Genomic DNA, 15127 nt, shown 5'->3' on the forward strand with positions numbered 1-15127 from the left:
ACGTCACTAATGATATCTCGGGACGCCTTAGCTGCTTTGATAGCAATGGCATCACCACGCAAATCGTAGCCCTTCTTCTTAGATTCTTCATTGGCAAGTTTATACCTTTTCTAAAATAGGAAAATATTTCATAACAGATTTAAAATGTTTTCTGCCACAAATAAACATGTGACTACTTCAGACATATTCTGTTCATACCAGACTGTAATTTGCGTTGTTCTGTTTTGCTAGTAGAACATCCATACAGTCAGGCATAACGTGGATTTTGGTTTTGTCCTTCTCCCAGGCTTCAGTGTAAAGTTTCTATAAGAGTTGAATGAAATTAGATTTCAGACATTCAATCATTGGTAGGAGTGCTTGTGTTTGAAAACCCATTTGGGATAATTACCTTATTAATAGTAGTAGCATTATTTTTTGCTAAAACCAATGGCATGTCTTCAGACGTAAGGGTAAACTTGAAGTTGCTCGGGTGCTGACGGTACTTTCTTTCACTCAGTGCTTCTCCAGCCTTTTTCGCTTTCTCAACATCAACTGAACCAATGGGAACCCATCCGATTCCTTGAAGCCATTTCAGGTCAGCCTTGTACACTGCCTAATATATATACAAAAATAATGTGCATTGGCATGACTGTAAAAAGAAAAAAATAGTCAAAAGGGTTTTTATTTAGACATACATCACTCTGGAGGTCGTAGACATGTCTGGCCTGGACAACATCATTGGAGTCTGGCAGGCAGGTCCAGTTGTGCAGGTAGGTCCTGTAGTTGGCATCATTGACCTGGATCTGACACTTCTTTGCCAGCTCAAGAGACAGCAGGTCCGCTGGGAGATTAAACTTGGTCTTGGACTTGTTGAAGTCTTTCTTGTAGAGAGCATCGCTGGCAATCTTAGCTGAGTTTAAGGCCAGCATGAGCAGAGGATCGTCCTGGATACTGCGAGCTCCAATGTGATGACCAACTTGCTTACGATAGCCAGTTTTGTACTTGTACTACATTAGAATTATTAAAATACAATAAAATAAATGGATTTCTAAGAGAATGTTCGGAACCATGAAATATGTCTATGGATGAAGAACAAACAAAGAAAGCACTCACGTCACTGACGATATCCCGAGAGGCTTTAGCTGCTTTTATAGAAATAGCATCCCCACGCATATCATAGCCTTTCTTTTTGGACTCTTCATTGGCAAGCTTATATTGTTTCTGAAAATCGAAATTCAAAGAAATTATTGAATTATAAGCTTAAAAGTTGCACAATATGATTTCAGAAAGTAATAAAATTAAATATGACGAAAAAAAAACAAATAGATATAAATATAAAATAGCAAACTTGTCATTTTTAATGTAAAACTTAATTCAAATAACTCACCACACTGTAGTTAGTTTTGTTCTGTTTAGCAAGCAATATCTCCATTGTATCTGGCATGACATGGATCTTTGTCTTATCCTTTTCCCAAGCTTCCACATAGCTTTTCTATGGTACAAAGCAAAAGAAAAATAATACATTTTCAAAGTATCTACACACATTGCAATGAAAAGAAAGAGAGAAATGTACGGTGTTTAAAGCAGGCTACCTTGTTCATGATGCTTGCATTGGCTTTTGCCAAGACCATTGGCATGTCAGCAGTTGTGCAAGTAAACTTGAAGTTGCTCGGGTGCTGACGATACTTCCTTTCACTCTGTGCTTCTCCTGCCTTTTTCACTTTCTCAACATCAATTGAACCAATGGGTACCCATCCCAAACCTTGAAGCCATTTCAGATCAGCCTTGTACACCGCCTGAGACAAACAAAGCATAAGCATGTCCATTAAGTAGTGAAATTATATGCATGTATCAATTGAAATATCAAGACCTCACTTTTTTAAAATCTTGAATGTAGCATACTTACATCACTCTGGAGTTCATAGACTTTTCTGGCCTGAACCACATCATTGGAGTCAGGTAGGCAGGTCCAGTTGTGCAGGTAGGTTCTGTAGTGGGCATCGTTGACCTGGACCTGGCATTTCTTAGCCAACTCAAATGCCAACATGTCTACTGGTAGGTGGAACTTGGTCTTGGACTTGTTGAAGTCTTTCTTGTAGAGTGCATCGCTAGCAATCTTAGCGGAGTTCAAGGCCAGCACGAGCAGAGGATCATCCTGGATGCTACGAGCTCCAATGTGGTGACCAACTTGCTTACGATAACCAGTCTTGTACTTGTACTGTTCAAAAGAAAGAGTGATTAAAGAACAAAGTTATTTTTGCAATGTGTTATTTTGTGTTAATATTCATACTGTATAACTCAAAACACTCACATCACTGGCGATGTCCCTGGAGGCTTTGGCAGCTTTGATGGAGATGGCATCATTTCGCATGTCATAGCCCTTCTTTTTAGCTTCCTCATTTGCAAGCTTGTATGATTTCTTAGAAAACATTTGAAAAAGGTTAATTTATTAAAAAAACAATTCATTATTTATTAATTAATAACATAAATGATGCATCATCAAGGGGCAATGTTAAGTTATACTTACCAAACTGTAGTTGACCCTGTTTTGTTTTGCTAGTACAATGTCCATCGCATCTGGCATAACATGGATCTTTGTCTTGTCTTTGTTCCAGGCATTAGCATATTGTTGCTGTCAAAGCATAGTAAGAAACAAAGAAAATTGGGAAAAGAATTTTACTTCCACAAATTAGCTCCCTGACATACCAAATAAATTAATTAAATCAGAAAAGTGCACATCATGTGTTATATCAGTCCAGCATTTACCTTGTTCATAACCTCATTGTTGGCTTTAGCTAAGACCATTGGCATGTCTTGAGTTGTCAAAGTGAACTTGAAGTTGCTTGGGTGCTGACGGTACTTCGCTTCACTTAGTATTTCTCCAGCCTTTTTCACTTTCTCAACATCAATCGAACCAATAGGAACCCATCCAAGACCTTGAAGCCATTTTAGATCAGCCTTGTACACCGCCTAAAAGCAGACATATGTTAAAAGAATACGTTCATGCATCTCTCTATCTTTTTATCAACATGAAGGAGACGATTGGATCTACAATATGCAGTCCCTCTTTCCCTTGTAATGTCAACTTTACATACTGGCTACCAACTAAAATAAAAAATGGAAAGTCAATTCGCTGGATATTACATACATCACTCTGGAGGTCGTAGACATGTCTGGCCTGGACAACGTCATTGGAGTCGGGCAAGCAGGTCCAGTTGTGCAGGTAGGTCCTGTAATTGGCATCATTGACTTGAATCTGACACTTCTTGGCCAGCTCAAGAGACAGAAGGTCCACTGGGAGGTGGAACTTGGTCTTGGACTTGTTGAAGTCTTTCTTGTAGAGAGCGTCACTAGCAATCTTGGCTGAGTTCAAGGCCAGCATGAGCAAAGGATCATCCTGGATGCTGCGAGCTCCAATGTGGTGACCAACTTGCTTACGATAACCGGTCTTGTACTTGTACTTTAAAGAAAGAAAATATCATCAGCGTAACAACTTATATACTTAGTGTGTCATATAAAGTATAGCCATATATTTTTGTTGTACTTACATCACTAGCAATGTCCCTGGAGGCTCTGGCAGCAAGGACTGAAATGGCATCATTGCGCATATCATAGCCCTTCTTCTTGGCCAGTTCATAGGCAAGTTTATATTGTTTCTGATGTACAAATGATACAAAATATATCAACAAACTGGAATATCCTAAACATAATGTATCATTAGTTTTTATCTTCATATAAAACCGACATTTTCTGCTAATTATATATAAACAGTCAATATTTATAATTTTTTTTAATGTTTACTACTAAAAATATTCAGATAATCAAGTCAGTACTTAACCCCAAATATGAAATACTGACCTCACTATAGTTGACTTTGTTTTGCTTTGCAAGAATCACATCCATTGCATCAGGCATGATATGAACCTTTGTTTTATCGCTGTTCCAAGCTTCAACATATTTTGACTATAAATAGAGAGCGAATTATACATGAAATGTATGTCACAGATAACATTTTAGATAAATTTCATATGTCTGGGAATGAAAGATGCACCTGACCTTGTTCATGATATCATTATTGGCTTTGGCCAAGACCAGTGGCATGTCTTCAGTTGTGCATTTGAACTTAAATTTGCTTGGGTGTTGGCGATACTTTGCTTCACTTAGGATTTCTCCAGCCTTTTTCACTTTCTCAACATCAACAGAACCAATGGGAACCCATCCGAGGCCTTGAAGCCATTTCAGATCAGCCTTGTACACCGCCTAAGAGCACAGACGTAAAAACATGCTTAGAAACATTGTTATGATGACACTTCAATATATTTATTCATATATAAAACTGCAGTAATTTTGACCTACATTACTCTGGATGTCGTAGACTTGTCTAGCTTGGACAACATCATTGGAGTCAGGCAGGCAAGTCCAGTTGTGCAGGTAGGTTCTGTAGTGGGCATCATTGACCTGGATCTGGTTTTTCTTGGCCAACTCAAATGCCAGCATGTCAACTGGGAGATGGAACTTGGTCTTGGACTTGTTGAAGTCTTTCTTGTAGAGAGCATCACTAGCAATCTTAGCGGAGTTCAAAGCCAGCATGAGCAGAGGATCATCCTGAATACTGCGAGCTCCAATGTGGTGACCAACTTGCTTACGATATCCAGCTTTGTACTTGTACTGTAAGTTCATTAAAACATTAATCAATTTCACAGTACACAGTAATCATTTGCAGGATTCTAATAAGGTTGAAAAACGTACATTACTGGCAATGGCACATGATGCTTTAGCAGCTTGAATTGAGATGGCGTCAGCACGTAGATCGTAACCCTTCTTCTTTGCTTGTTCATTGGCAAGTTTGTATAGTTTCTAAAGAAAATAAGGAGAGGATTATTTACATAGTGTGAAAACAGTCATGCAATCGGTCAACAGTTATGAATCTGATGGCATCACCAACCTCACTGTAAATAACTTTATTTTGACGAGCAAGAGCCACGTCCATTGCATCTGGCATAATGTGGATTGTGGTTTTGTCCTTTTCCCATCCAGAAATGTACTTTTGCTGAAGGAGAAATAGAGCCAGTGTTAAAATCTTCAAAAAAATACTGACTAACAAAAAAGATTAAGAAAATAAAAGCCAAAACACAGTGTAAAGTCAAATGATTTAGATTTTCACCTTGTTATTGATATCATTGTTGGCTGCAGCAAGGACCAGGTCCATAGATCCCATGTCTTTAGTGAACTTGAAGTTACTGGGGTGTGTGCGGTACTGTTTTTCACTACCTATCCGGCTAGCAATCTTTGCTTTCTCCACATCCAGAGATCCAATGGGAATCCATCCAATTCCTTTGATGTAATTGTTGTATTCAGATTTGTAGAGATTCTGCAAAAAAAGGCGGAATGTCATCACATTCACCATAAAATTAAACTGAACGGCTTTTAATAAAAGACATTAAAACATAGTAAATGTTTAAAATACAACAACACAATCCTTCCTTACATCACTTGCGATTGCTTGCATGTTGCGGGCTAGCTGCAGGTTCATGGCATCAGGCAGAACTTTAGAACGATTGATGATATTCCTATATCCAGCAAAAGTCTGAGCAGCTGTAGCCTGCTTAGCATGGACAACGCTCAGCATGTCCACAGGAGAGTGGTATTTCAGCTTGGACTTGTGGTAGTCCTTTGTGTAGTTCCTATCACTCTGTATCTTTGCCACATGCATGTAGTGCACCAGCAAGGGGTCATCCTGGATGCTACGGAAGCCAATATGGTGTCCTCTTGCTTTAACATACGCCTTTTTGTACTTGTACTGTAATTAGAAGTATTTGTAAGAGTCAGAAAGGTTAATATCAGGTTGTTGTTATTAGCAGTAATTGATTATATAAAGAAGCAACTCACATCACTGGCAATGTTTGTGGAGGCCCTAGCTGCAATAACCGATACAGCATCTGCCTTGAGGTCATAACCTTTCTTCTTCAGAGCTTCCATTCCTGCTTTGTAGGCTTTCTGTAGTCAAAACATGATAACAAGCACAGGTTATACAAGTTCTGAACAAACATAATAAAAGAGAAGACGGTGATAAAGTCACTAATTGTCAATAAAGAGAAACATTATTTATATTATCTGAGCTAATAGTTTGTTTGTGATTGCCAAAGAATTTAGAAACATGGCACATTTGGAATGCCAAACATCCTTCGTTTGAATTGTGGTTTAGTGATTCTCCTTGGTCAAAATCATATAGTTTCCCCTCTGTTGAACCCAGGGACTAACAACACCTGTGGCAACAGTGCAAAAGTATCCCAGTTCTGTGAGGTAACTGCCAATATGGTCAAATACTAGGAAGGCTCCGATCAGGATTTTTGCAGCCGATACCGAGTACCGATTCCTTGTCATGGTGATCGGCCGATACGGAGTACTGTTTCTAATGTTCTAATGCTTCAAGCTTTATAATGCATTAAGCACATTTCCCTCTAAGTATGAACCTTAAGAGAAGATCTTGCCCTACATAAGAGAATAAATTAAGGATGATGCAAATACTACCTTTAAAATACATGCAAAGCCATTCAAATATTTTGCTCGTCTATTGACAGCAGATCACTCAATGAGAGAGGGGGGGATTTGTACTCCTGATATCTTTTGCTTTGGATGTATATTAGTGTTTTGGATGTACACACTTACCTCACTCATGTTGTATGCATTAGCCTTTGCAAGAAGGATTTCAGGGTTATCGGGCATGATATGGACCTTTACTTTGTCCTTGTTCCAAGCATCTGTGTATGCTTGCTGTAATCAGATTTAATAAAAATATAAGTAACTAACTAGATCAGCCAAACAATCAATAAAAAGTCAACTATTAGATTAGAGACAGATAAATCTCAGAAATTATGGATTATTATCAAATCAAGCAATTACAAAAGGGTAAACTACCTTGTCCATGATCTTATTGTTGGCAGTAGCCAATGCGAGGTCCATGGAGTCCATGAGTTTGTGGAACTTGAAGTTGGAGGGGTGAGTGCGGTAGCTGTTGTCACTCTGGATCTTTCCTCCGATCTTTGCAGTCTCTACAGCCAGTGAGCCAATGGGCACCCATCCCATACCCTTCATGGTGCTGTTGTACTCACTCTTGTACTCAACCTAAAAAAAAACATTCAGTTAGAAATGTTAGCAGTGTAGAGTGACTGCTAACAAAATTTCTAAATGAAATTTTGACCCACATCACTGGAGCTGATGTTCATGGAGCGAGCTAACACCAGGTTCATGGCATCAGGCAGCAAGTTGTAATGATGGAACTGCTGTTTGTATCCTGTATTTGTCTGGACCTTTGAGGCGATTTTGGCCTGTACAACACTCAGCATGTCCACAGGGGTGTGGTATTTCAGCTTGGACTTGTGGTAATCTTTCTTGTAGTTCCTCTCGCTCTGCATCTTTGCCACTTGCATGTAGTGCACCAGCAAGGGATCGTCCTGGATGCTACGGAAGCCAACGTGGTGGCCTTTGGCTTTCTCATATGCCAACTTATACTTATACTATAATGGTAGAAAAATGAATTATCATTAAAGATCACAGCAACACATCAAGGATTTTGCAAACATGTAGGATAGAGAGGGAGTTCTAAGGGGGGCAATAGCTGATAGGATACTTACATTACTAGCAATATTTCTGCCAGCTTTGGCAGCCAAAATTGAAATAGCATCTGGTTTGAGATCATAGCCCTTTTTATTCATTTCCTCGAGACCAGCTTTGTAGAGTTTCTGAAAATGATCAGAAAGTGAAATGAAATATATTTCAATAGCTTTTTTTTAGAAAGGTGGATTAATAATGAACATTTTTGGAATAAATACAACTGTCAGTACGGGAATCCTACCTGGCTCATGTTTAATGCGTTGGCCTTGGCCAGGATAATTTCAGGATTGTCAGGCATCACATGAATCTTGAGCTTGTCTTTTTCCCATGCAGCATGATAGGATTTCTTTAAACAAAAGCATATGGACATTTCACAGTTAACTGACCATTGATTTCCACCAGTAAAACCAATGAAAATATACTGAATTCAGACTTGCCTTGTCCATGATCTTATTGTTGGCAGTAGCCAATGCGAGGTCCATAGAATCCATGAGTTTGTGGAACTTGAAGTTGGAGGGGTGAGTGCGGTAGTTGTGTTCACTCTGGATCTTTCCTCCAATCTTTGCAGTCTCTACAGCCAGGGAGCCAATGGGCACCCATCCCATACCCTTCATGGTGCTGTTGTACTCACTCTTGTATTCAAACTGGGAGAAAATAAACATAAGTTTGAATTATTAGCATATCGATTCTATGGTAAATTCAACACTAATGAAGAACCAAAAAATTATAATCTACTCATTGATTTTTAAATGCATGGATCTTGTAAATGATGGACTCACATCGCTGGAGCTGATGTTCATAGAGCGAGCTAACGCCAGGCTCATGGCATCAGGCAGCAGGCTGTAATGATGGAACTGCTGTTTGTATCCTGTATTTGTCTGGACCTTTGAGGCGATTTTGGCCTGTACAACACTCAGCATGTCCACAGGGGTGTGGTATTTCAGCTTGGCCTTGTGGTAATCTTTCTTGTAGTTCCTCTCGCTCTGCATCTTTGCCACTTGCATGTAGTGCACCAGCAAGGGATCGTCCTGGATGCTACGGAAGCCGACGTGGTGGCCTCTGGCTTTCTCATATGCTTTTTTGTATTGATACTGTGATTACAGAACAATAAATTCTAATCAATCTAATACATTCATTACATTTCACTTGGATCTTATTAACATTTCTTTCAGTATTTGAATGCTATATACATTTTGCACTTACATTGCTGGCAATGTGTCTTCCTTGTTTAGCAGCAAGAATGGGAATAGCATCAGCTTTCATGTCATAACCCTTGGCAATGTCCGCAATCCACTGAGCCTTGTAGTGTGACTATAAAAAATAACAATTTCTCTTAATATTTAAATCATTTTCGTAATTCATTTGTAATAATAATAATAATAATAATAATAATAATAATAATGAACAAAAGAATTCCATTCACAAGCATATTAAGTCAATTCAATTCAATAAATGGATCTTGACATTACAAAATAACTATTAAAAATATCTAATTGGTAAATTATTACTATAATTAGGCTGCTTATAATTTTAACATTAACATGAACTAGCATTGAACTACAATATGTTCATAATTAGCCACGATTCTCTAGTATCTCATAATGCCAAATGTTAACATCACTAGAACCCAATTGAAAAGTGTTTCTCTTTCATTTCATCAGGAATTTATTTGCTAGATATAAATTCATTCATTTAGAGTTATTCCACTCACCTCACTCATAGTCTGGGCATTATATTTGGCCTGCAGGAACTCTGGGGCATCAGGTGGCAGATTATAAGTGTGCATAAATTTTTCTCCTGAGGCTTTATAAGCAGTCTAAAATGAAACAAAAACAAACAAGAATTTGTTGTACATTATATCATCATTCTGGGGTGCGTTTCCATAAACCATCGTTAGCCAACTAAGGTCGCAAGTTCCGTCGTTACAAACATAGTTCATTGATTTGGCGTTTCCCAAAATGCATCATTCCAATGAACATTCGCAAACTGTGTCGCAAACTTGTATGCATGTAACTACACCTCTGGAGCTGTGTTCTATTCCCAGTTATCCCCTCGTTTAGAACATTCTTACATTTAAACTTGTAATTATTTTTTAAAAAGCATAAAAGTCATCTGTCTTAGGTGTAATTTGCTTTCAAAATATTTTTTACAGTTCAGTTTTAGCGATTTTCATGTTTACAATTGCGCTCCCTTCGCAGTGCACTTTGAAAACATTGATGTCATTTTGAACACAGCCGTGGCTTATGACGGAAGCTATAGGTGACCTATTATTTAAAAGCAGAATTTATGTTACCATACATTAATGGTTTAAATTTACAGTAGGTTATTTATTAAGTATCTGTACTGTATATGACATGGGCCTGTTGGTTAGAAGATTTCTGCAGTGGTTTGCATGTCAAATTGTAAAAGTAGACTTTTCAAAAAACAAAATAAATAAATAAACAATATCCTACTTAATAATAATAATAATCATCATCATCTCGTCACTACATCGTTTTTTTCCCAAAAGATGCTTCGTACTATGATAGTTCAGCTGCGAGTTACGTCGTTGTTTGGGAAAAGCACCCCTGGCTGTCATTTGTAAATGTTTAATAAATGTTACTTGTAAATGTTTACTTACTTTATTTTGCAGTTTTGTGTTGCTCATGGCCAAAACCATATTCATCTGGTCTGTTAGACTGGTAAATTTCAGTGTACTAGGGTGAACTCTGTATGACTTCTCATCCAGGGCTTTTGCAGCAGTCTTGGCCTTCTCAACATCGATAGACCCAATGGGAACCCAGCCAGCTCCTTTGAAGATGTTGTTGAAATCTGATTTGTACAAATTCTGAGGGTATAAAAAGAGACCTGTTAATCTTTTTGCAATAAATCCAGGCTCATAACTAAAGCATCAGTTGCACTTACATCACTCTGGATCTCCATCATGTTGCGAGACAGCTGAATGTGCATGGCATCTGGAAGGAGGACATAGTTGTGGTGGTGCTGCTTGTATCCAGTATTTGTCTGGACCTTTGAGGCATTTTTAGCCTGTACAACACTTAGCATGTCTACAGGGGTGTGGTATTTCAGCTTGGCCTTCTGGTAGTCTTTTGTGTAGTTCCTCTCACTCTGCATCTTTGCCACATGCATGTAGTGCACCAGTAAGGGATCGTCCTGGATGCTACGGAATCCAACGTGGTGGCCTCTGGCCTTCTGATATGCAAGCTTATACTTGTACTATTAAAAATACAACACAATACATAAGACAACAATGCAATAAGATCAATTAAATAATATTATTAAATATACTTTTTTAAATATATGGTCACTTACATCACTGGCAATATCCCTAGAGGATTTAGCAGCTAGGATAGGAATGGCATCATGCTTCATTTGATGTCCTTTCAGAAGATTCTGCTTGTGTGCGTAGGTATAATATGTCTGTGGAAACAAAAGATAATAGTTTTCAGTTGAACTAGATGCTAATGCGACTCTGTGCATATGTTATACTTTATGCGACACTGTGTTGGGGAGTAGCTAGCAAAAAGAAGCTCAGCTATTAGCTTCAGTAGCTTGAAAGTAACTCCACTCCATTTATGGAACAATGTAGCTTTTCCAGTTGCTGTCTACTTTTTCCAGCTGGTAGGATAGCTTGACATATTGGTTTAATGTGGCCACATTGTCGTCTTAAAAAACATACTACAATAATGTGCATTATTATAGCCATCTATTAAATAAAATCACATGGTTTTACATGATTTATTTTAAGATAATGTGTTCTACGACAAGTTACAACAGAAATTCAATCAGTGGAGTATTCTAACAGTTGCCAGTTAACCTGTAGTTAGAACGTTGTGCAAGGGTTTCAATAAAACTAAAATTATTCATTATTTTGTTATTGCAATGCTACATTTGTTTCAGTTTTGTACTTCTGAGTCTGAGAAAATTTAAAAACTGTGTAATAAAACTTGAAGCTATGACTTTAATTACATTTTTGTAATATAAACCTTTGTGAAAAAAGTAGCATCACGCAACTAGCTCCTTTTGGAAGTAACTTGTAGTGTAGCTAGCTAATTTTTTAAAGAAGCTTATCTCGACTGTAGCTAGCTTCTTTTCTGAGAAGTAGTTTTGTAGCTTATCAAGCTGGAGTTTCACACTAGCTTCCCAAGACTTCATATGCAGCCCGTTTACCTTGCTGACATTGACAGCATTATACTTGGCTTGCAGGAGCTCTGGTGCATCAGCAGGGAGATGGTAAGTGTGCATGAACTTCTCGCCACTGGCTTTGTACAGTCTCTGCAAAACAAAATAGGCATGATTCAGAAAGAATGTATTTACCAGTCGTTACATAAACTAACTATTGATTGAAATGATAAAATGATAGCATGCGTTTGTCCCTCACATCACTCAGCTGCTGTGCATTCAGTTTAGCTTGTTCCATGACCGGGGTGTCGAAAACACTGGTGAACTTGATAGTGTCTGGGTGCTGTCTGTATTTCTTCTCATTAAGAGCTGCAGCAGCGACCTTCGCTCTTTCCACATCCAGAGAACCAATGGGGATCCAGCCTGTGCCCTTCACGTAATTCTCATAATCCTGTTTATACTGGACCTGTTGGAATTAAACAATAGATTTCAGTTTCAAACAACTGCAGAAAAATACACTTTCTCACATATTGTTTAAAAAAAACCAAAGCATAATACTCCCCTTCAAAACCTTCAATATATTAGCAGGGTTCAACACTAAGGATTTTTCTACTGGCCTGATTGATTTTTACTTTCCCGGCCAACATTTTCACTGGCACAGCCCCCCAAAAAAGTTAATAGCTATTTCTTAGCCACATATTTTAAAAAATGTGTTAAAAATTACTTCTGTGAATCTAGAATTTAAATATTTAAAAAATGTTAAAGATATAGTGAGCCAAATTTAAAGTGTTATGCAATCAAAAACCACAGTGTACACAATGTATAGTTCTGAACTATTTAACAAGAGTTGGCTGACTTGCCAAACTGATGGCAAACTGTGTGAAATATCACTTTATTTTTCTGCTATGTTGTACCTATGTAAATGTCTGCTTCCAATACATTAGAAACAGACGTATTCTTTTAGCCTCATAATTTGATTTTGCCGCCATGTTACTGTGTCTTCACTGTACTGGTTGTTACCAGGTTTTGGAAGAAAAAACAACATGCTCACAACATCCAATCAGGAGTGCGTTTTCGAAAACCATGGTTAGCCAACTAAAGTTGCAAGTTGCGTCGTTACAAACATAGTTTGTTGATTTGGCATTTCCCAAATCCATCGTTACAATGAACATTCGCAAACTGCGTCGCAAACTTGTCTGTTTCCAGCTACACCTCTAAAGCTATAGTTATAAGTACAATTCCTCGCTGTGTTCTATTTCTAGTTATCCCCCTTTGCCCTATTCCTTTTGAACGTTTCAACATTTAAACTAGGAATGATTAAAGAAAAAACAGTAAAGTCATCTGTCTTACTCATAATTTGTTTTCAAAGTATTTTTTACAGTTCAGTTTTATCGATCTTTATATTGACAATTGCACTCCCTTCGTAATGCACTTTGAAAACATTGATGCCATTTTGAACGCAGCGGTGGCTCATGTGACCTATTATTTAAAAGCAGAATTTATGTTACATCTCAAAAGCTTGTGAAAACAAAAATATATAGCATACGTTAATGGTTTTAATTTACAGTAGGTTATTAATTTAGAAATGTATCTGTATTATAGGCATATATGACATTTCTGCAGTGGTTTGAATGTGTCAAATGGTAAAAGTAGACTTAAAAAAATAAATAAACAATATCCTACTTAATAATAGTTTATACTAATCATAAATTAATAAATCATTATTATAATGAAGTAGATTTTTGACTTTTCTGAATAAATGGCCTATGTAAATTACAACCATTAGTTAACAATTTATATGAATTTATATGAGATTATAATACGTGTTACTAGTGGTTTTATGTTTTAGAATAGAATATGGAATATCCTCTATAATATTTGTAAAGGAAACATAGACTCTATGTGTGATGTTTACATATATTTCAATTAATATGGAAAAAGAGTGCATGTATTTATCAAAACTAATATTGGATTTTTTTTCATGCTTGTGCGTAAACAATATAAATTGCACAAAAAAATTATGGGTTTTTTCTCTAAAGAAGTTGTTACTCCACCCTGTTTAGAACGTATTATGGACATTTAAATTTAAACCTAGCGTGATTCAAATGATGGATCTGCGACAAAGCAGCTACCGTTTTCTTTTCCTAAACGATGCATCGTACTATGATAGTTCAGCCGCGACTTATGTCGTTGTTTGGGAAACGCACCCCTGATAAGAGGTACCGAAAAAAACGAAATACGGTGTTTATAATCATATTATCACAGAGAAGGTAGCTTTTAAAAGCTTAAAAGGAAAAAATATTTTTCAATTCTAAGACTGTATTTGCTGTCAATTGGCAAATAGTCGCAGGCAAACAAAACTTTAGTGACAAGGCAGCACGGGCCTGATCAGGCCAGTAACGATCCTGTCTACTGTCACGAGCGTTTCGCCCTGGGCCATCGGGCAATCGGGCAATCCTTATTGTTGAGCCCTGTAATAGATCTATATAATTGTTAAAAAATATATGCAGACCATGCTGATCCATTAATGAATATACATTCTTTCAAAAACTCTTACTAATCCCAAAGAAAATGGAGTTATTGATTGTTGTAAATCTGGATTAGAGAGTTACATAAAGAGCTGAGCCTACATGCCTATGAAATATGAATTCATGTTTCTTACATCACTGGAGCTGATGTTCATGGAGCGAGCTAATGCCAGGTTCATGGCGTCAGGCAGCAGGCTGTAATGATGGATTTGCTGCTTGTATCCTGTAAATGTCTGGACCTTAGATGCATTTTTGGCATGAATAACACTCAGCATGTCCACAGGGGTGTGGTATTTCAGCTTAGCCTTGTGGTAGTCCTTCTTGTATAGCTTATCACTCTGTATCTTTGCCACCTGCATATAGTTGCACCAGCAAGGGATCGTCCTGGATGGCTACGGAAGCCAACATGGTGGCCTCTGTCCTTCATATATTGTTTCTTATACTGAACCTGTAAGACAGAACAGTACATTAATATCATTCGAATCTGCACAGCATTTCCATTCATCAGTCATCTCTATGAACTTTGAAGGGTCTCTTACATCACTAACGGCATGTCTGGCTGCCTTTGCAGCTTTTACAGCGATGGCATCGGGCTTCAGGTCGTACCCCTTTGCAATAGTCTTCAGCCATTCCAGCTTATAGTATTTCTAAAAACCAGAGGTACAAATGCAGAGTCATCAACTTTGCAAATGTCACAAATAAAAAGAAATGCTTCAGAGCACTTCCACTCACGTCACTTATGTTGTAGGCATTACATCTGGCCTGAAGAAGATGTGGAGCATCAGGAGGCATGGAGTATTTCTGAAGGACTGCATCAAGACCTTTCTTATAATGCAGCTGTAGTGGGGGAAGTATTCAAAACATCAGATTAATGCACTTATTAA

The 15127-nt window shown here is 37.7% G+C and overlaps 1 protein-coding gene across 1 annotated transcript in view; it reads right to left on the reverse strand.

The window, feature by feature from the left end:
- neb (nebulin) overlaps positions 1 to 15127 on the reverse strand; it is an 87020-nt gene that overhangs the window by 48106 nt on the left and 23787 nt on the right. Inside the window, 40 exon segments of the mRNA XM_056465244.1 lie at positions 3 to 110; positions 199 to 303; positions 389 to 592; positions 675 to 986; positions 1093 to 1200; positions 1367 to 1471; positions 1572 to 1775; positions 1886 to 2197; positions 2291 to 2398; positions 2507 to 2611; positions 2746 to 2949; positions 3128 to 3439; positions 3528 to 3635; positions 3838 to 3942; positions 4036 to 4239; positions 4336 to 4647; positions 4729 to 4836; positions 4925 to 5029; positions 5144 to 5350; positions 5468 to 5779; positions 5869 to 5976; positions 6649 to 6753; positions 6898 to 7104; positions 7185 to 7496; positions 7614 to 7721; positions 7835 to 7939; positions 8031 to 8237; positions 8373 to 8684; positions 8797 to 8904; positions 9305 to 9409; positions 10214 to 10420; positions 10498 to 10809; positions 10906 to 11013; positions 11764 to 11868; positions 11975 to 12181; positions 14378 to 14608; positions 14610 to 14633; positions 14635 to 14691; positions 14783 to 14890; positions 14976 to 15080. Coding sequence (XP_056321219.1) covers positions 3 to 110; positions 199 to 303; positions 389 to 592; positions 675 to 986; positions 1093 to 1200; positions 1367 to 1471; positions 1572 to 1775; positions 1886 to 2197; positions 2291 to 2398; positions 2507 to 2611; positions 2746 to 2949; positions 3128 to 3439; positions 3528 to 3635; positions 3838 to 3942; positions 4036 to 4239; positions 4336 to 4647; positions 4729 to 4836; positions 4925 to 5029; positions 5144 to 5350; positions 5468 to 5779; positions 5869 to 5976; positions 6649 to 6753; positions 6898 to 7104; positions 7185 to 7496; positions 7614 to 7721; positions 7835 to 7939; positions 8031 to 8237; positions 8373 to 8684; positions 8797 to 8904; positions 9305 to 9409; positions 10214 to 10420; positions 10498 to 10809; positions 10906 to 11013; positions 11764 to 11868; positions 11975 to 12181; positions 14378 to 14608; positions 14610 to 14633; positions 14635 to 14691; positions 14783 to 14890; positions 14976 to 15080 — 6789 coding nt within the window.

The sequence above is a fragment of the Danio aesculapii genome, chromosome 9, assembly GCF_903798145.1.
Source record: "Danio aesculapii chromosome 9, fDanAes4.1, whole genome shotgun sequence".
NCBI lineage: Eukaryota > Metazoa > Chordata > Actinopteri > Cypriniformes > Danionidae > Danio > Danio aesculapii.